Genomic DNA, 20,426 nt, shown 5'->3' on the forward strand with positions numbered 1-20,426 from the left:
ACTGATTCCTTTTGAAAGACTCTCTTGGGTGAGGATTGTACTGAGGAACATTTGATTGGGGACTAATGGAGCTTGGTAAGGATGGGCATTTCTGGGAGGTGGAGCTCAGTTTTGTGTATAATGTTGTGGCCGCGTGTAAGGCTACATGTTCATCACCGCATACCAACAAAACCAATCACCTGATCAGAACCTGGCTAATTTACTTACACACACAACTTTGTTAGTTTTGAGGCATTTAACATATAGGAAATCGCACGTTGGGATGCAATGCACCTAAACAGTTAAACGCTTCTACCATGTGTTTGAACGGGTTGCATGTTTCATCCCAGCCTTAAACTAGCCCTCTTCACTATGTACCTCTTTTCTTTTATTCCTGCCTCTCTTTAACCACTCTTGATCTTGTTTTTGTCGCTCTTTTATTTTTTGCACACTCTTTTTCCTTTTTTTCACTATTTTTCTTTCCTTTTTTTCACTATTTTTCTTTTCTCTTTTTCACTCAATTTTCTTTCTCCTTTTCTTTCAGTTTATTTTTTCACTCAATTTATTTTATAGCTATGATCGAATCCGATGGAGATTGCCTACGTATCATGACCCCGCATGAATCAGATCTTGCGTAGTTCGGGACAAACAAGCGCAAAAATAAAGAAACAAGTGTTCATTTTGCATTGTGCTCATCCTGCACATTTATTAAGGTGATTTAAGCAAAAATGATTTGATTCAAAAATGATTTGACTATATTTTAGAAAGAAAGATCCGATTTTCGAACACGGCCTTTCAGCACTTCGGGGATGAAGATTTTAAGGCTGTGAGGGTCAACCTGATCAAAACTCTAAAGGATGATCGAAAGTGGCCGTTTATGCAAAGTCAGCCTTCCGTCGTCCCTTTTGGGAACATTTGGCTGTTTTTGACAAAAATAGCATCACTTGATTTATTTATGACACTTTTTTTCTTTTCAAAATAGTGGCCCGACATTGGGAACACGGCCTCAGAGAGCCTCGGGGACGAGGATTCCAAGGCTGTTGGGCAAATTGGTCAAAATTCAAAAATGACCAAAAATGACTGTTTATGCAAAGTCAGCCTTCCGGCGTCCCTTTCGGGAACATTCAGCTATTCTTGATAAAACGGCATCACCCAACTCATTTATGATGAAGTTAAAAATTCTGACATTTTGGCTATTTCTGAAAAAGGGGAGGTTGGACCCGATGAGGGTTGCCTACGTATCTCACACCCTGTGAGAATCAAACCGGCGTAGTTCGGGCGATCGTGAATAGAGTAAGTAAACTAACTCTTTTTTTTGGAATAATTTTTTTTAAAAAAAAATGCTTTAAAAGAATAAAGGTTTTTTTTTGGATTTTTGTTTCTTTTGGATTTTACTAAAAACAATGCTTTAAAAGAAGAAAAGGATATATTTTTTCGATTTTTGAACTTGACTCTATTTTTTATTTTGAAAGAAAAACTTCTAAAAAAAACAATTCCTTTTCTTTTGATTGGAACTTTGAGAATTTTAAAAGTAAAAAAAAGAAAATATTTTTGTTTGAATTTTCATTTGTTCTCTCTTTTTCTAAATAAGAAAGAAAATATTTTCTTTGGATTTTGGCTGTCGTCTCTTAATTTTCGAAAGAGACACTTTTAAGAAAATATTTTGGATTTTCGAGTTTTTTTTTTTTAATTTACAAAAGTACTTCTAAAGAAAAATGAAAATATTTTTGGACTTTTAATTTTTTAAATTCTATGACATTTACGAAAGAAAGACTTTTAAAGAAGGAAAGTCTTTAAAAGAGCGAATATATATATTTTGATTCTCTTTTTTTCTGATTTTCTTTTTGATTTTTTTTTTAGAAAATACTTCAAAATAAAGGAAACCCGTATTTTGGATTTTGATTTTTTATTTATTTTTATTATTATTTTTTCTTTTATTTCTTTTTCCGTATGAAATACGTCAGAAAGAAGGAAACTACCCCCATTTTTTGAGCTTTTTTTTTTTTAAAAAAAAAAAACTTCTTCTTTTTTTTTTAATTTTCTAAGGAAAGATTTATAAAGAAGGAACTAATGAAAAATATTTTTTGGATTTTTTGAAAATTGGGGTCGGAACCGATGAGGTTTGCCTACGTATCTCACATTCGGTGAGAATCAGACCCGCGTAGTTCAGTCCGATCAGGCGCAGAGGAAATAAACTAAACCCCTTCTGAATACAATCTTTTAAAGAAAAGGAGAAAATATTTTTTCTGGATTTTTATATTTTGTTTTTTTTTTAAATATTTTTTTTTGAAATTTCGAAAAATCTTTTATGGAAGTATTTGGACTATTAGTCTGAATTTATAAAAGAGATACTACAAAAGAAACAACATTTTTTTTGAATTTTGAATTTTCCCTTCTTTTTTTACTTTTAAATAAATATATTTTTTTTTTTGGATTTTGAAAGTGATTAAAAGGAATTTTTTTTATATGTTTTTTTAATAAATCAAATTAAAAGACAAATTTTGTTTACATTTTTTCATTTTTTTTAAGAAAATTCCGGCGAGGTTTTGACACTACTTGGACATTGGTTATATTTTTCCAAAAATAAGTAATTATCTCCCTACGCTGTTATTTTCTTTTTTCTTTTTTTTTTAAGTTTTTTTTTTTAGAAACCGGTCAGCATGCAGAAGTGAAGCAAATAAATGCGCAAAATAAACGGGATGCAGCAGGATGGTCTTTTCATTTCAGGTTGCCTGTCCTAGACGGACCCAACACTTGTGTTGAGTCCCCTATGTCAAATGCAACATGATGCAAATAAGCGTTCCTACAAGGGATCAGGCATGAGGTTTTGTTATACTAAGTTTATAACCTGGGTATATGTTCTAAACTGTGTACCGAAGCGGACAACTCGAGTCGAGGAGGGGGTTACGTACCGGGGACCCGCGAGATCGTCCGGCTTTGTAACTTGTCCGGCCTCTTTCTTATTTCAGGTATTGACACTAACAGAATAGGGAATCTCGACCAGCGAGCTTCTCCCCGGAGGTAAGAAGAGAAAGGTTTAGGCACAGTTTATATACAGTTCAGATAATATCAAAGCGGTAAAAGACAACATTTAGCACGTTATGCCAAAACATGTAATAAAGATCAGATAATAAAGCCAAATATAACAATTATTCTAAGCTTGAATTCTTGAACCCTGAACCAGAGGTTCTGGACAAATCCCCAGCAGAGTCGCCAGAGCTGTCACACCTCCTTTTTGCGCGCCTACCCCAAAGGATAAATGTGCGAGGGAGTTTTTCCAATTTAAGTGACAATATTCGAAAATGGGATTATTTATTTATTTCAGAGTCGCCACTTGGGAAAGGTTTGGCTTTTGGTGTCCCAAGTCACCGGTTTATCTTGAATCCCAAATCGAGGAAATTTTCGACTTTCCAAATGAAGTCTGCGAACCAGAAATTCTAAGTAAGGAATTCTGTTGACCCGAGGGAAGGTGTTAGGCACCCTCGAATCCCGTGGTTCTAGCACGGTCGCTTAAATTGTTATAAGGGCTAAATATCTGATTTAATACGTGTTATAACTTATGTGCTTTTATTAAGTTTAAGCCGCTTTTATTATTATTATTTTTTATAGAATTGCAACGTCATGAAAACGCATCTCGAACCACGTCACTATCAATGCACCCGTGGTTGTTAATGCATTCCGACTCCGTCGAGATTTGAATTTGGGTCACATAAATGCGCACCCGAATTTAAGAATGTAATTTAATTAAGTCGCGCCTAAAGAGTCTAAAGCGTTATTATCTTTGGGGAAGGCAGTGACATTCACTAAACAGTCCATCCCAAATTCTAAGTATTTATTATGACCAATTATTGAGGGCCCCGCAATTTGCATTTTTTATTTGGCGAGGCTCGTCTCATTATTTTAAAAAGGATAATCTTAGCATGACTACATTTTATATTTTTCATTTTCTAAAATAAATGAAGATAAGGTCCTACTTTATTTACATACTTTCGAGTTATTATAGTTAAGCTTCGAAGGTGAGTTGTTTAAAGAGTTTACATGGCAACGCATAGAACATTCTACATACAGACAGTAAAAGAAAGAAAAGACTACATTAAATTACAACTTCCAATCTTTCTCATTTTTTGCATTCATGCCTCGAGTGGCTTACAAGATGAACCAGTGTATCAGTTTGTGTACCTGGTATTTGGGAAAGCAAGGAAAGAAGATGAAGATCAGTAGAAGCAGCAGTAGTGTAAATGCACAGCAACAACAACAACAAATTCGAATCAGATTCAAGGCCCAGAAAACTTTGAGGAAAAACCGAACAACTCAATAGAATAAATCCATATGTTTGTAAGCAAACTAAACAGCAACAAACCACGCGTGTATTAAACCCGAAACTAAACTCGCTTCCCACTTTGTTTTTGTTTTCTCTTTTTAAACTCTCTAACACTCTTGAAATTTTCGGAATGTCTTCCTCTCTCAAAATAATCCTCAAAAATCTTTCAAGTTCAGTCTAAGTTTTTCTCTCAAGTCTTAGTCCCTAATGTTCAAGTCCTTTTAAAATGTGTCAAATGACTCTATTTATAACAAGACTCTTGTCTTGAATCCCCAACCCCAAATATTCCCCCAATTGCATGCTTTGTCCCCACTACTTAATGTTTTTCTTTATTTTAAACCCTTGTTCCCCATGCTTAACATAAATAATTACATTATTCTCACCCCACTACATTATGTCTTGTCCCCCACTATATTAAACAATTATATCAACCCCAGCCCATTACATCTTGTCCCTCATGCTTAACATAAATAATTACATTATTCCCACCCCACTACATTATGTCTTGTCCCCCACTATATTAAACAATTATATCAACCTCATCCCATTACATCTTGTCCCCCATGCTTAACTTAAATAATTGTTCAAATGTTCAATTCCAAAAATACCCCTCTGACCTTACTGCAATTACCATTTTACCCCTGAACGTACTGAAATTTACCAAACTACCCCATCAGCTATAACCAAATCACCTAATCAATCTCAACCAAAATACAGCAAATATGACCAATTTCTAAACAAATTCAACAACAAATCTCATGAACACATATCGAATCATACAGCTTCAAATTAATGGGAATAAGTTAACTATATTGGGAACCAATCCTGGTTAACTTAAACCAAAAAGAGACAACAATATCAACAACAAAAATAAACTGAAACAACATGAATCACAATTAACGGAAATGATGCAAACTGAAATCATACCATGAACAACAAAAAGCAGGAATTATCTTGACTGAACAAATTTTAACAATAATCCTACTTTCAGATTTAACAAAAATAAGAAATTGATCATAACAAACAAATAGATTCAAACTAAACTAAACACTCGACATTATGAACACACTTGAAAAATTCAAAAAGCAACAAACTAAAAAAAAATACATGAACACAAATTTTCTCCAATACAAACAAAGAACCTGGGTTCGAATGGCAACCTCGACGCGCTCGAACTGTGTATGAACACAAATTGTAACTCGACGAACTCAAACTGTGTACGAACTGTTTCGACAAACCCCGACCAAAGCTCGAACAAATGAAAGCGGATGGTTAAGTCTCGTTTTTTGGACTGGAGGAGCCGGAAAAAGGGTGAAGCAGCAGCAACGTAGCAGAAGCGATTCTGGACGGGGCTAGACGTTGACGAAGCAGCCGGTGAAGGCTGTCTAATGACTGTGTGTGTGCGCGCGACGCACAGTCGAGCTTGGAGCGAGCTTGGCATTCACGTCGTTCATGGGATGAGCCTTTTTTGTTGGTTCTTTTTGTTGTAGAACACGATGAATCCACGAGGGGGCTAGCCATGGCAGTGAAATAGCAGTCACTATTACTGCTGGACATGGGGGCTCGACGAGGCAGCTGGAGGTGGCAGCAGCGAGCTAGGATGGTTGTTGGCGGAGCTGCTAGTCGTGTGGAGGGAGGAGATGAAGCAGCGGACGTCCATGGCTGGAGCTCGAGCTTGACGGAGACGAAGAAGATGAAGGCAGAAGCAGCTGGGTCTGTTTGGATGTAGCAGAAGCAACAAAAACGCAGCAGCCATGGGAGTTTGACGAGCTCGTCAATGGCGGAAGTTGTTCGTCGATGAAGACGAAGCTTGGGGCAGCAGCTGGTCGAAGAAGAAGATGCATAGTAATGGGGGTCGTTTGCTATTTAATGGCGGACGAGGGAGGGGCTGTTTGGAGTGAGCTTGAGGGTGAGCAGCCATGGATGGGCTTGGAAGCTTGGAGAAGAAGAGGGAAAGAGAGGGGGGGCGGATGAGTTTTTTAGGGTTTTTCTTGTTTTGTTTTTGTGAAATGTAAGATAGGGAGATGGGGTGTTGGGTATTTGGGTTATGGGGCGGACCGGGTCGACCTGTGTTTAGATGGACCGGGTCATGGGGAAGGTTGGGTATTTTTTTGGGCTTGTGGCTTGAATTTGAAGAAGAGCCCAATTCCGATTTTCTTTATATTTTTGCTCTCTTCTTTTATTTTTCTAAAACTAAATTCTAAAAATCCTTAAATTATTATTAAGTTATAAAAACGCAAATTAACTCCCAATAACAAGTAATGCACAATTAAGTAATAATTAAGCATAAAATTGTACATTTGGATATTAAATGCTAAAAATGCAAAAGATGCCTATTTTTGTAATTTTTAATTTTTGTAAAACAAACTTAATTACTAACAATTGTAGAATTAAATCCTTCATGCAGAATGCGACATATTTTTGTATTTTTTATTAATTTAACAAATAAACACGCACAGACAAATACAAATAATTATCCAAAATGTCACAAAAATTCTCAAAATTGCACACCAAGGAAAATCATTTTATTTTAAATTTTTGGGAGTAATTCTTTCATAGGGCAAAAATCACGTGCTTACAATCTACATTTTACTATTTGTAAGCCATTCAAAGACGATGAAAGAAGGATTCTCCTGAACCATAGTAAGCTCCTAACATGACTCAATGAAAGGATCCTCCTGCATTGATGTTGTTTATAATTTAAGGTAAATGTTTTTGGAGGCTAGTAGAGTATTTGGAAAACAGGACAGATAAATAACTGGTAGCAAAAACATCAGAAATAAAGAAAGAAAAAACAACCACTTGAACTGTATAATAGATGTAATTTAGAAGAAAGAAAAGGACTAGTCCGAAATTTGCAAGAGTCGATCTCCATAACTGGCCCTGAACCTTACACATTCGACCAACCCTGAACATTATCGCACCTGGACAGGCCAATAAGACCACACTGTGCCAATCAAAATGTTTGGTTCCCACAGCACAAGACTATAAGTTTCATTGCATGGGTTAATGTTAACATCTTCCTTAGGCGCTGATAAAACGGATTCCACCTCCATCTCTTGCTGAGGCAACAGCAATGACCATGTTGATGCCCAGGTGGCTGTAGGTATTGTTTCCTGAAAATGCCGCAAAAGATTAATCATGCGTTTTGTAGTTCCTTCAGTAGCAAGATCCTCTCCGGCACGTAGAACCTACAGAAGAAGCAACTTCCAATTACTGGATGGCTACAGAGATATAATGATAAAAACGCCATGAATAGCATGAGATAAACATGTTGGTTGATCAATAAACTATCTAAATGGAATTTAGGCTGTAATCTCAAACTAACCTCTGCAAAAATTGAAACAACTTTTGGAAGGTACTGATAGTTGGGACCTAAAACTTCTCTGTCTGACCTGAAATTGTAAACACATATTATAGTTTGCAAGCACAATGTTGATAGATTTGAATTGCTAATTGAAAACATAGATAAATCCCAGTATCAACCACCAACTAGATGATTTCTGTCAAGTCAAATCCCCATATCAGAGAAGTCAATAATTCATCTGTATTAAATGGTTTCACCGCCTAATGAAATTTTGTTATGCCAAATATATCAAAATTGTATCATTAACTACAACAATATTAAAATATGCTTCAAACATTTGGAAGATGTGTTTTGTTTAGTTTTCCCTGAATCTGAAATTACAAAGTTCATTTAGAATGTACATTCTTCCGTTAAGAACAATCACAATTTTATCTATAGAAAACATTTCTAATCAACAACTTTATGTAAAGCTGTTGAATATGTCAAAAGTTCATCCCACATCGGTAGGGGACTTCATTTGGGGGAGAATTTCACCCTATAAAAGAAGGCATAATGTTTAGGATTTAAATATATATCTCATTTGCCTTCTTATCTTCTTAAGACATTTGTATCTTCTCTCTTTAATATTATTTCACTTGTATTTTTGGAGTGGAATAAAATATTGGTTGTGTCCGAGGAAGTAGGCAAAATTGGTCAAACCTCGTAAATTCTGGTATTCCTTTTATTGTTGCTTTATTGTCTTATTTATTATTTGGTGGCTGTCATAATTTTTGGTATAATAGTTGTGACTCATTCACACTATATACATTTGGCTTCTGCAACAATTGGTATCAGAGCCAAGGTACTGTCTAAGTATGCTCTGTGGTTGCAGCATAGCTGATCTTCCACATCAGAAAAGATTTATCTTGGTAACTGAGTCAAGGTTCTGTCTGAGTATGCTCTGTGGTTACAGCTTAGTCTGATCTTTCACACCAGAAAGGAAATAATCTTGATTTGTGTCGTTAGCTATTAAATAATATTTGTGTCAAAGATGGGAGACAATAAACAAGAAGAATTTACATCAAGTGTCAACAATACGTCATCATTGGCATCTTCGCTTATGACAAGAATTGTGTCAAATACGAAATTTGCGGTAGAAATTTTTGACGGGTCGGGACATTTTAGGATGTGGCAAGGTGAGGTTCTAAATGTCCTTTTTCAACAAGGGCTAGATCTTGCTATTGAAGAAAAAAGACCAGATGTTATTGGAGAATAAGATTGAAAAATTATCAACCGTGTTGTTTGCGGTACTATTCGATCCTACCTTGCTAGAGAGCAGAAATATCCATACACAAAGGAAACTTCTGCAAGTAAATTATGGAAAGCACTGGAGAATAAATTTTTGAAGAAAAACAGTCAAAATAAATTGTACATGAAGAAGAGACTGTTTCACTTCACCTATGTTCCTGGTACCACGATGAATGAACATATCACCAGTTTCAATAAGTTGGTCACAGATTTACAAAATATGGATGCAACTTTTGATGATGGTGACTTGGCCTTGATGTTGTTGGGGTCCCTTCCTGATGAGTACGAGCACCTTGAAACTACTCTACTCCATGGAAATGACGAAATTTCTTTTAGAGAAGTTTGTTCGGCTTTGTACAGCTATGAAAAGAAAGGGAGAAAAACAGAAGGGAGGAGAAGGAGAAGAACTGGTTGTGAGGGGTCGTCCTCAAAATCAAACGAGGACAAGGAAGGAAAGATCCAAGTCAAGATCTAGACCCAGCAAAGATGAATGTGCCTTTTGTCGAGAAAAGGGGCACTGGAAGAAAGACTGTCCGAAGTTGAAGAATAAGGGCAAATATAACAATGAAAATGTCATTATGGATTCAAATGTAGTTGATGGTGATGATTCAGACTTATCATTAGTTACAGCAGAGCCATCAACATTATTAGACATATGGTTGATGGACTCGGCTTGTAGCTATCATATGTGTCCCAACAGGGACTGGTTCGTGGATTTTCAAGAAGGAGAATATGGAGTCGTCCACACAGCGGATAACAGCCCTCTTACCTCATATGGCATTGGTTCAATACGATTAAGGAACCATGATGGAATGATCAGAACATTAACAGATGTTCGATATGTACCGGGTTTGAAGAAAAATCTCATCTCTGTGGGAGCCCTAAAATCAAAATGGTTCAAAATCATTGTAGAAAATGGAGTGATGAGAGTATGCTCCGGTGCACTAGTGGTAATGAAGGCCAATCGGAAGAACAATAACATGTACCGTTATCGCGGTAGTACAGTTATTGGGACAACGACAACAGTTATTGGGACAACGACAGTAATATCCAGTGACGAAAAAGAGACAGAAGCAACCAGGCTATGGCACATGCGCTTGGGACATGCCGGAGGAAAATCCTTGAAAACTTTATCAGATCAAGGATTGTTAAAAGGAGTAAAGGCTTGCAACTTGGAGTTTTGTGACCATTGTGTCAAAGGGAAACAGACAAGGGTTAAATTTGGTACATCGATCCATAATACTAAAGGCATTTTGGATTATGTACACTCTGATGTTTGGGGTCCTTCCAAAATACCTTCATTGGGTGGGAAGTACTATTTTGTAACCTTTGTTGATGATTTTTCCCAAAGAGTGCGGGTGTATACAATGAAGAGCAAAGATGAAGTGTTGGGAATTTTTCTCAAATGGAAAATGATGGTGGAGAATCAAACAGGCAGGAGGATCAAGTGTATTTGCACAGACAATGGAGGTTAATATAAAAATGATCATTTTAATAAGGTCTATGAAAATGATGGCATCGTCCGACACTTCACTGTCAGACATACACCACAACAGAATGGAGAGGCAGAACGTATGAACCGGACCTTGCTGGAGAAGGTACAGTGATGTTGTCCAATGCTGGCTTGGGCAAAGAATTTTGGGCTGAGGCAGTTACATATGCATGCCACCTCATTAATCGTCTACCATCTGCTGCTATTGACGGTAAGACACCATTTGAAAAATGGTATGGAAAGCCTGCTGTAGATTATGACTCTTTGCACGTGTTTGGCTCAACTGCATATTATCATGTGACAGAGTCAAAATTGGATCCAAGGGCAAAAAAGACTATTTTTATAGGGATTACTTCTGGAGTCAAAGGATATCGCTTATGGTGTCCTATGACAAAGAAAGTAATATTCAGCAGGGATGTTACCTTTGATGAATCTGCTATGGTAAATAAGGTAACAGAAGATACCAAACAAAATGAGGGTTCTTCTAAGCAGGTGGAGTTTGAGGGAAAATTTATTTTTCCTACACAAGAAGCAGAGGAGGAAACAAATGAAGATTATCCTCCGGAAGAAGAGCCAGTAGAGAGGGAGTTTCCACTCAGGAACCTCAATAACAACTTGAATCAATAGCAACTAGCAGGCCAAAAGGGACAATAATAAAACTTGTTCGTCTTATAGAGACGGTTGCTTGTATCGCCTTAATTGTAGCTGATGATGTTCCTACCACTTATAAAGATGCAGTCCAAAGTTCAGAAGAAGATAATTGGAGGATTGCCATGAATGATGAAATACAATCCCTTCATCAGAATCATACATGGAGATTGGCAAATCTCCCGAAGGGAAAGAAAGCAATTGGGTGCAAATGGGTATTTGCAAAGAAAGAAGGATTTCCTAACCAAGAAGATGTTCGCTACAAAGCAAGATTGGTGGCCAAAGGATATGCTCAAAAGGAGAGAATTGATTACAATGAAGTGTTTTCTCCAGTTGTAAAACATTCCTCCATTAGAATTATGTTGGCTTTGGTAGCACAATTGGATTTGGAACTAGTTCAGATGGATGTAAAAACTGCGTTTTTACATGGAAACTTGGAGGAGGAAATCTACATGACTCAGCCAGAAGGATTCAAAGTTGCTGGAAAAGAAAATATGGTTTGCAAACTTGAAAAATCATTGTACGGATTGAAACAATCTTCTAGACAATGGTACAAGCGATTTGACAAGTTTATGTTGTGGCAAGGGTACAAGAGAAGCAAATACGATCATTGTGTGTATTTGTGGAAGCTTGAAGATGGTTCTTTTGTATATCTTCTCCTATATGTTGATAGCTTCCAAGAATTCGGAAGAAATTGATAAGTTGAAGATTCAACTGAAGAAGGAGTTCGAGATGAAGGATCTGGGTGAGGCAAAGAAAATTCTTGGCATGGAGATAATAAGAGATAGACGTTCAAAGAAACTCTGTTTATCTCAAAAGGAATATTTGAAGAGAGTACTACAACGTTTTGGCATAGATGAGAAGACTAAGCCAGTTAGTACTCCACTTGCTCTCCATTTTAAGCTAAGTACTATTATGTCGCCAAAAGATGAAGTTGAACAGGAGTATATGTCAAAGGTACCAAACGCAAATGATGTTGGTAGCTTGATGTATGCAATGGTCTGTACGAGACCTGACATTTCACAAGCTGTTGGAGTTATTAGCAGATATATGCATAATCCAGGAAAGGAGCATTGCCAAGCTGTGAAGTGGATTCTACGATATATTCATAATACTGTAGATGTTGGGTTAGTTTTTGAGCAGGAAGACAATCAATCTGTAGTTGGATATTGTGACTCAGATTTTGCGGGTGATCTGGACAAATGAAGATCAACTACTGGTTATATGTTTACTTTTGCAAAGACACCAGTTAGTTGGAAGTATACTTTGCAGTCAACAGTTACTTTGTCTACAACAGAGGCAGAGTACATGGCAATTACAGAGGCTGTGAAAGAGGCAATTTGGCTTCAGGGGTTGCTAAAGGAGCTTGGTATTGGACAAAAAAGTATCACAATTTTTTGTGATAGTCAAAGTGTTATTCAATTAGCGAAGAACCAAGTTTATCATGCAAGGACGAAGCACATTGATGTTCGGTATCATTTCGTACGAAAAATCATAGAAGAAGATGGAGTCACGGTGAAGAAAATTCATACTACGGAGAATCCTGCTGATATGCTGACAAAAGTGGTGACTGCGGTCAAGTTTCAACATTGTTTGGATTTGATCAACATTGTTGAACACTGAAGATTGAAAATGAAGACACAACCAAAATTTGTTATTAAGAGAAAATTGAAGATGTGGAATTTTGCCAAGGTGGAGATTTGTTGAATATGTCAAAAGTTCATCCCACATCGGTGGGGGACTTCATTTGGGGGAGAATTTTACCCTATAAAAGAAAGTCTAATGTTTAGGATTTAAATACACCTCTCATTTGCCTTCTTATCTTCTTAAGGCATTTGTATCTTCTCTCTTTAGTATTATTTCACTTGTATTTTTAGAGTGGAATAAAATATTGGTTGTGTCCGAGGAAGTAGATAAAATTGGCCGAACCTCGTAAATTCTGGTATTCCTTTTATTGTTGCTTTATTGTCTTATTTATTATTTGGTGGCTGTCATAATTTTTGGTATAGTAGTTGTGACTCATTCACACTATATACATTTGGCTTCCGCAACAAAAACAACCGCTAAAAGCAAATATAATCGGTTAACCCCTGTAAACGGCCTTGATTATCAATGCCAAGGTAACAAAACCATCCAGAGTAAATGAGTAATTGAGTATAAATACTAGAGTAAACCAATCCAGTTCCAGTACCTTTCGACCATTGAACACAACTGTTCATGAACATCTTTGGCTTCGTCCAAGTCAGCTTTTATAGGCAGGCAATTCAACCAAACTGGAATAACCTACCAAATGACTTGGAATAAGAATTCTGGGGAAATTACAATCACAGTAATGTTATTAGTCAATTTAAGTCAGTTATAGAATAGTCCTCACTGCTCACCCAAAACTCCTTTCAACTAAAAAGGTAAAGCAAATAAATAAACAAGAAATGACTAATAGGAAACTCTTGAATTTCTGTTCGTATGGTTAAAACATGGCAGAGTATATTCGCAAGTCTTTGGGAATTGTGGGGATGATTCAGTTGGCTTACTGTCTTTTAGCTTTTAAAATCTATAACATAAATATTGAAAAACAATAATGCGATCAAACATTATGATATTTCTCAAACTATATGATATATGCATGCAATGAATTACCCCAAATTTATGACTGAAATTTTGGAATGCCAACTCAAGTGTATATGAGCTGAAGGTGTGAGAATGCAAAAACAAATAAAAGAACATACCTGGGCTAAGTCAATACTTTCATCATGAAACTGACATATCTTACTAAGTGCAGAAACAGCATTATCATATGCTTTTTCATTCTCAGATTCAAGAGCATTCATATGCATTATCACTACTTTGATCCTTGACAGAGCCTCTGGTTCAGGTCATAAGATTTAAGTAAACACAAAAAACATATCACTTCTTGTCCCCTTCTCCATGAAGAAAATGGTCTAAGTATCACATTCAACAAGAACATACCTACAACAAAAGGTTTGAAAGAAGAACGACCAAATGCCGCCCACAGCCCAAGTCCATAAAAAGCAGCCTGAACATGACATATGGTTCTCCGATAAATCAAATAGTAAATGCAACTTGACTGAAAACTGTTACAACTGCTAAAGATGTACAAACCTGTCTAACAGCTGGATTTTCGTCGTTGCTTGCGTCAAAAATTAATGGAAGACAAACATCATAGTACCTAATCGTCATAGGAAGTAACTATCAAAATTGAGAATTAACATTAGAGAAAAACTCATACAAATCAACCTACTTTAGAGCTGCTTCAGGGCACACCTCCACCAGAGCATCGAAGATACAAATAGATGTACATCTCTCAACAGTTGTTGTCTCCTTGGCCTTCATAAAAGCAAGAAAAATTCAATGTGGCAACAATAATATATATATAATAAAAAAACAATCTAGAGGGTTTAGAGGTTATGACTTACCCACATAGGTAACAAATATGGTGACAACTCCTCAAGGAAAGGCAAGAAAGCAGCCTTGAAAGCTTTGATCAATGTTATCAATATTTCACCAACCTAAAAAAAAAGTTAGATGGATTTAAAAATAATGGTAGATTCAAAGTGAAATGCTTGTAAACGGAAAACACGGTGTGCTAATGTCTGAACTCCATTCTTATAAAGAACATACATTGTCAAAAATTTCTTCTTCTTGCTCTCTTTCCCCCCTTAACAATTCTGCTTCCTCAGCATCAAAGTCATCCGGTTTCTCTCTCTCTGTGAGTGCTTGTTTTCTACTTGAGCTTTCTGTAATTACATGCTTTATCTCATTAACAATGCTACGAACCTGACCTTCAGTGGGAAGTGGTCTACAAATCTGAAAGAAAATACAAAAGGACCATAATAACAGAAATTTTTCTTTGCAATTCTACTTGTTTCATTCACTGTTGTTCTTCCTTGCTTTGACAATACTAATGAAACATTCTAAATAATAGCCATAGGCTTTTTGTAAGACTTTCTAGTGTTACCTTGTCATGTCAAGAGAACTTTATGATTACCCCATCTGTGAAAAAATTGATTTCACACATTCATTTTTAAGCATTTTAATATGGTATAAATTATGCTTGTATCCACACAAGTAAGAATCAAATAAGGAGCTCCAACTTGGCTTGATTCCCAGGACATATTAGCGTGCAAGTCATTGCTCTTTGTACCCATGTTTTCCTTTGTATAAGAGAAGTACTAAGCCTTCTTTTTTATTCTAGTAGAATAAAACTGATTTGGACGACTGTCTTGTTTAGATCTCTAGTGAAGGAAAAGAAATAGGGTCATATATCAAGAGTGCTCATAAAATTAAAATTGGTTGTTTTTACTGTTTTGGGAATGTAAAGGCCAACATGTTGATCATACTGGAATATATAGAGTAAAAGAAACATATCGGCTATAGGAGAACACTGCAAACTTGGATCAACAATTAAAGAAAACCCTGTCTTAAAACATAACCAACCTGCAGGCAATAATTCAATTCTCCCAACATGATTGCACAGATTTCTGTCACATGCTCCTGTTGAGATAACACATCAGGTATCACTTTCTCATTATCCAAAAAGAAGGAACAACATAAGTACAGATGTTAAGGACAACCTTATGCATAGCTTCTGCCAAAGCCAGTATTATATAGTCTGATAACTTCGTGAAATATGCCTCACTTTCACCTTGAGCAATCCCTTTCTCAAAAGCCAGTTTAGCAGAACGCAACAGGATGGGCATTGCTTAAACAGCAAAAATAAGAAAATTGCATCAGCAACTGGACAATTTACATGAAAAACAAAGAAACAATATGAAAATGAGAACTCTACCTACAACAGCAGATCTCCTGACAGGATCGTGAATATAGAACTCCAGAAGCGGAACAAAGATTGAAACAACCTGCTTCATGCATGAAGTCATTGATATGTTCAATTTGACCTCACTTAACAGCACATGAGAAAAAGAAAACATGCAGGTGATCGATCATTCAAGCCAACCTGGGAAATCCATGGGTAGAAGTCTTCCTGCAATATATCAGTATAGCAGCATAGCATATCACAGGCTACAACTTTCTCCTCTGGGACATTTCCTTTCTTGAACATCGTTTTATCTCCAAGCTTGATTTTCTCTATACTGCAAGATGTAAAGCTTAAGTAAGATCCTCGGTACACCCTATCCCTGATAACCACCTCCCCAATAGGCTTCACCTTTTTGATGAATCCAAAGCAATAACTAGACATCAATCATAGTTGGTAGATTCCCACATCGGTAGTGGATGGGGGACTTGGTTTCATGATTTTGCACAATCCTCACCTCATGAGCTAATTTTTTGGTTGAATTAGGCTCAAAGGCCATTTTTTACATAGTATCAGAGCAAACCCCATTTAAATTCTTGGTTTACCCTATTTGGGACCCCATATTATATTGTCCATGCTCCAATTGACATGCCTAAGTGTGCGGGCTGTGTTAGATTCCCACATTGGTAGTGGATGGGGACTTGATTGCCTCATGAGCTAGTTTTTGGGATTGAGTTAAACTTAAGGTCCATTTCTTAATTAACAGTATCAAAAGCTCCGCCGAGATGGTCAAATCTCAATGATAAAAGCTTACCTATTATCATCTAACTCATAATTTTCATAGTCCGAAAATCTCAGTGACAAAAGCTTACCTATTATCATCTAACTCGTAATATTCATAATCCAACTTCGCAGATATGGTCATAACAGGTTCAAGTTCAGCACATTTAATTAAAAATGGCATGATTGCACTCATATAAGGAAGAAAATCCTGTCCCATGCACTTGCAAATTCTAGTACATGCCTGCAATGAAATAAAGAAAATAAAGGGGGAGCCAATCTATAAAGAAATTTTGATATTAAAATCAAGTGATTAACACATACGCCTAGCATGTACTTAGTAGTAGGATCATCCGCCTTCGCTTGTAATCCTTGTAATGACATAAGCACTTCCATGACCTTTAATGATAACAACAAAAAGGAAACAAATAACAGTAAGCTCTATGGTGAGAAATGGCCAAAAGCAAATAAGCTCACACTAGCGCATGCCAAGACAAGAAGAGAATGCCAAGAGAGGGAGACCAAAATGGAATTGGTAAGAATAACGATATTCCTGTCATTATTTTGTTGTTGAAAGACATAGTAACTTGAGCAAGAGATATACTATGGTTTGACTACAATAAAGCCATCTGACATAGCATAACAAATGAAACTGGAAAGAAGCAATCCCAATCGATGGGATTATTATGTGTTGAGCACTCCATCAGTATGGAGCTAAAAAACATGTACTGGAGCCACTGGGCATAATTGGCAGAAGAGACCTGCTCTACTTCATCTTTGAATTTCTCCTTGCCAACAGCCATCCCAACAACACTTATGCACTCCATTGCTCTGGCACGAAGAATGAGATTAGAATTAAGATGTGCGTTTCTCAGGACAGTTCTCAAGTGTGGCATAACAGTGTCATAGTTTGTTCGGAAGTGCTCCTGTTGAAATATAATATACATATTTGCCTTCATTATTCATAAATAAGTAGAAATATTACTGAGCCAAAAATAAATACACCAGTTAATACCTTAACAGATTGAGCAATACAAGACAATGCAGTTAATGCTTGTTCTTGGACCATTTGTTTGTTATTCTGCATTTCAAGCAACAAAAAACCGAAAAAAGCATCATTAGTCTCTTGCACTTGTCAGCACTCAGCAGTGACATACTTAGTAATTTGGTGACCTCTATATTTGCACACCTGTAGAAGTACAAGCAGTTTGTTAACTATCCCATCTAGGTAAGGTATCAAAGTTTCTGGCTCGTCAGGCACACAGAAGTTGCAGAGAGCTGCCGTGGCAAATGCCTATGAAATGCGAAAGAGTTAAGGAAGCAAATTAGCTGGTAACAGCAACTGAATGGAGGAATGTCACATCTACCAAATCTTTAGGCTTATGGTTTTTTCAAAAACTTATTTAAGACTACATTTTAGATACCTCGTGTGACATTAATACAATCAGTCAACGATCTTGTAAGTCAGCAAGAGAGCTCGTATTGCAACCAAAAAAGTCATAAAACAAAAAATTTCCAGAAACACAATACTGAATCCAGTAAGTTAGATAGAATAATGATACTAATCGTACAAAACTTTTGAAAATCATCCATGTAAAGGTCTTCAACTATATGGTATATGCAAACCCCTCGTAAAGGTGCAGTAAGAATAAAAAATTTTGCTGGTAGTTTCATGCATCAATGATAATTTAATCTTCTAATGTTAGCCTGCAATTATTCATAGGGTTAGCAGCATTCGTAAATGTTACATTGGTCAGACCTGCACTCGAGGATTTTGAAAATCATCCATGGCTGCAGCTAATGCAAGGAATATTTGGTTATGGTATTGTTCTTGCACAAGCGGAGAGAAGTCAATCAACAACTGAGAAATTGTCCAGCAAGCAGCCCACCTGACTCGAGGATGAGGATCTTGGAAACAGTTTAAAACCATATTCATCATTTGCTCCAGATTCTTTATCATCACCTGTAATAGTAAAGAAGCTATGATTCCAAGGTAATCGCGTAAGAGAAAAAGTGAAAGAGATAACTTTAAACAATAAAGCGTAGTGTAAAGCATTCTGGCAGAGTAATTGGGGCATGTGGATAAACTATCTTGTAAATTTAAGCAGTTGGCCAGCAAAAAACACCTCTTAATTAATACAATGAGTTAAGTAATATGCCTTATAATTAAACCATATCCATAACTAATACACAACTAAGACAATTCTTGTACCTCTGAGAAACCTTCAGCAATCTGAGCAAGTGCAATGAGAGCTGCATGGCGCTTCTCCCACTCCGGGGCAGCCAAGTAAGCATACAACTGCTCTATTGCAATATGAGTAGTAAACTCACCTCGTAATGCAAGAGAAAACCGGCGTAAACCCTCCTCGCCAATTTTGCGGTCACAGATCAATATCCCTGCAAAATCATGCACGTTCTCGCCACTATTCCAAGCAGGGTCATCTTTAATATCTAGTAATAACTTTAATAACATTTCAAAACATCTGCTAATAAACAAAGGCAATCTCTTCAGCATGCCTGCGGCCTTCTCCTTCGCCTCGATCAAAGTTATAAAGAATAGAACCGCAAAGTGCCTCGCTCTTTGATCTAAACTCTCAGATTCTGCTATCTCAAACATGACATCCACCACATCCACTAGCTGCCTCCTGAAGAACCTAGGCTCATTCTTCGCCAACTTAATAAAAACTTTCAGAGGTTCATGTGCTGCAGCCTTCTCCTCATTGTTGCTCAATGCATTAGTCAACGTCCTCATCATACCTGGCAATAAATCCTGAAACAACTCCTTTTCATTTGAACTCAATACGCACTTAATGAAGTTGAACACAGCACTCATGGCCTCGATCCTCACATCTAGATCGAGGGTATAATCATTCAGTGTATTTAAGAATAGTGAGTGCATATCTTTTACACAAGGGACAATTGTTTCACCTATGTCCGCGGCTAGTTGCGCAAATAACATAAAAGCTGACCTCTTTAAGTAGTTGTTTGAAGTGGAAGTGAGGCATTGGTACAAGAATGGAAACAATTCAGGCCAATTGTTATCTGGAAGAAGTGAGGCAGCCAGCTTTGAAACAGTGTCACGGAGCTCTTGGATGATGAATCTTGATTCTTCACCCCTCATTCGATTAAGGAGGATTGATTTGACAGTGAATTGAGTTGACAGACTTAGATTACTCCAAGTGCACAAGTCATCCTCATCAGTAAGCAACTGTTTTAAGAGGACAGCACACTTTTCACGGGAGTAAATGTCATAGGAAGAGCCAAGAGCAAGCTTAAGAGCAAGGGAGTTAGGATCCTTGTGCTTCAACATGTTGAACATTGACTTAGCCTCAGAAACTGTTTCCTCGGAGCTTTCCATGTGATTGGAAATGAAGGTTTCAAATGGCTCCGATTCGGGCCCCAAAATGGCCTCCATCTGGACCTTATGGAACTGAGTCAACACAATATCCATGATAGTATTTTGAGAGAGAGAGACTAGGAAGAGTATGGAGCTGTGACAATGTGGTATATCTGAAGTTTAAATCAAAATATATAGAAGATCGTTTCCCACCAATACCTTATGATTTATGAAAAGGAGAAAACTATAGGCACCTCATTCGGGATACTACAAAAAAATTGGAATTAGCTATGAACGTCGTCGCTAATCTGTCACTAAAACGCTTGTAGCTAGCAGAATATCTTGATAATCCATTGCTAATCCGTCACTAAATGAGATTAGCAATGGATTTTTCAGTTTAGCTACATAATTTGTCCGTCGCTAAAACCAAATATATATATATATATATATAATTATAATTAAATTAATATCATATATATTATGGTCAATTCCACTTGTTTT

General features: G+C 36.8%; 1 protein-coding gene across 1 annotated transcript; it reads right to left on the reverse strand.

Moving 5' to 3' along the window:
* Positions 1 to 7,059: 7,059 nt before the first annotated feature.
* On the reverse strand, positions 7,060 to 20,102 carry LOC107814458 (uncharacterized). The gene is made up of 20 exons (XM_016639871.2): positions 18,801 to 20,102; positions 18,348 to 18,551; positions 17,778 to 17,882; positions 17,604 to 17,669; positions 17,350 to 17,514; positions 16,913 to 16,987; positions 16,681 to 16,832; positions 16,010 to 16,145; positions 15,842 to 15,911; positions 15,627 to 15,754; positions 15,490 to 15,546; positions 14,674 to 14,859; positions 14,469 to 14,561; positions 14,294 to 14,379; positions 14,155 to 14,221; positions 14,002 to 14,068; positions 13,761 to 13,897; positions 13,226 to 13,317; positions 7,629 to 7,695; positions 7,060 to 7,491 (listed from the first exon to the last, which is right to left on the reverse strand). Exons 1-20 carry the CDS (start codon positions 20,037 to 20,039, stop codon positions 7,216 to 7,218), a joined length of 3,468 nt encoding a protein of 1,155 aa, XP_016495357.1. The 5' UTR covers positions 20,040 to 20,102; the 3' UTR covers positions 7,060 to 7,215.
* Between the last annotated feature and the right edge of the window lie 324 nt (positions 20,103 to 20,426).

This window comes from Nicotiana tabacum, chromosome 18, assembly GCF_000715075.1.
Source record: "Nicotiana tabacum cultivar K326 chromosome 18, ASM71507v2, whole genome shotgun sequence".
Classification (NCBI taxonomy): domain Eukaryota; kingdom Viridiplantae; phylum Streptophyta; class Magnoliopsida; order Solanales; family Solanaceae; genus Nicotiana; species Nicotiana tabacum.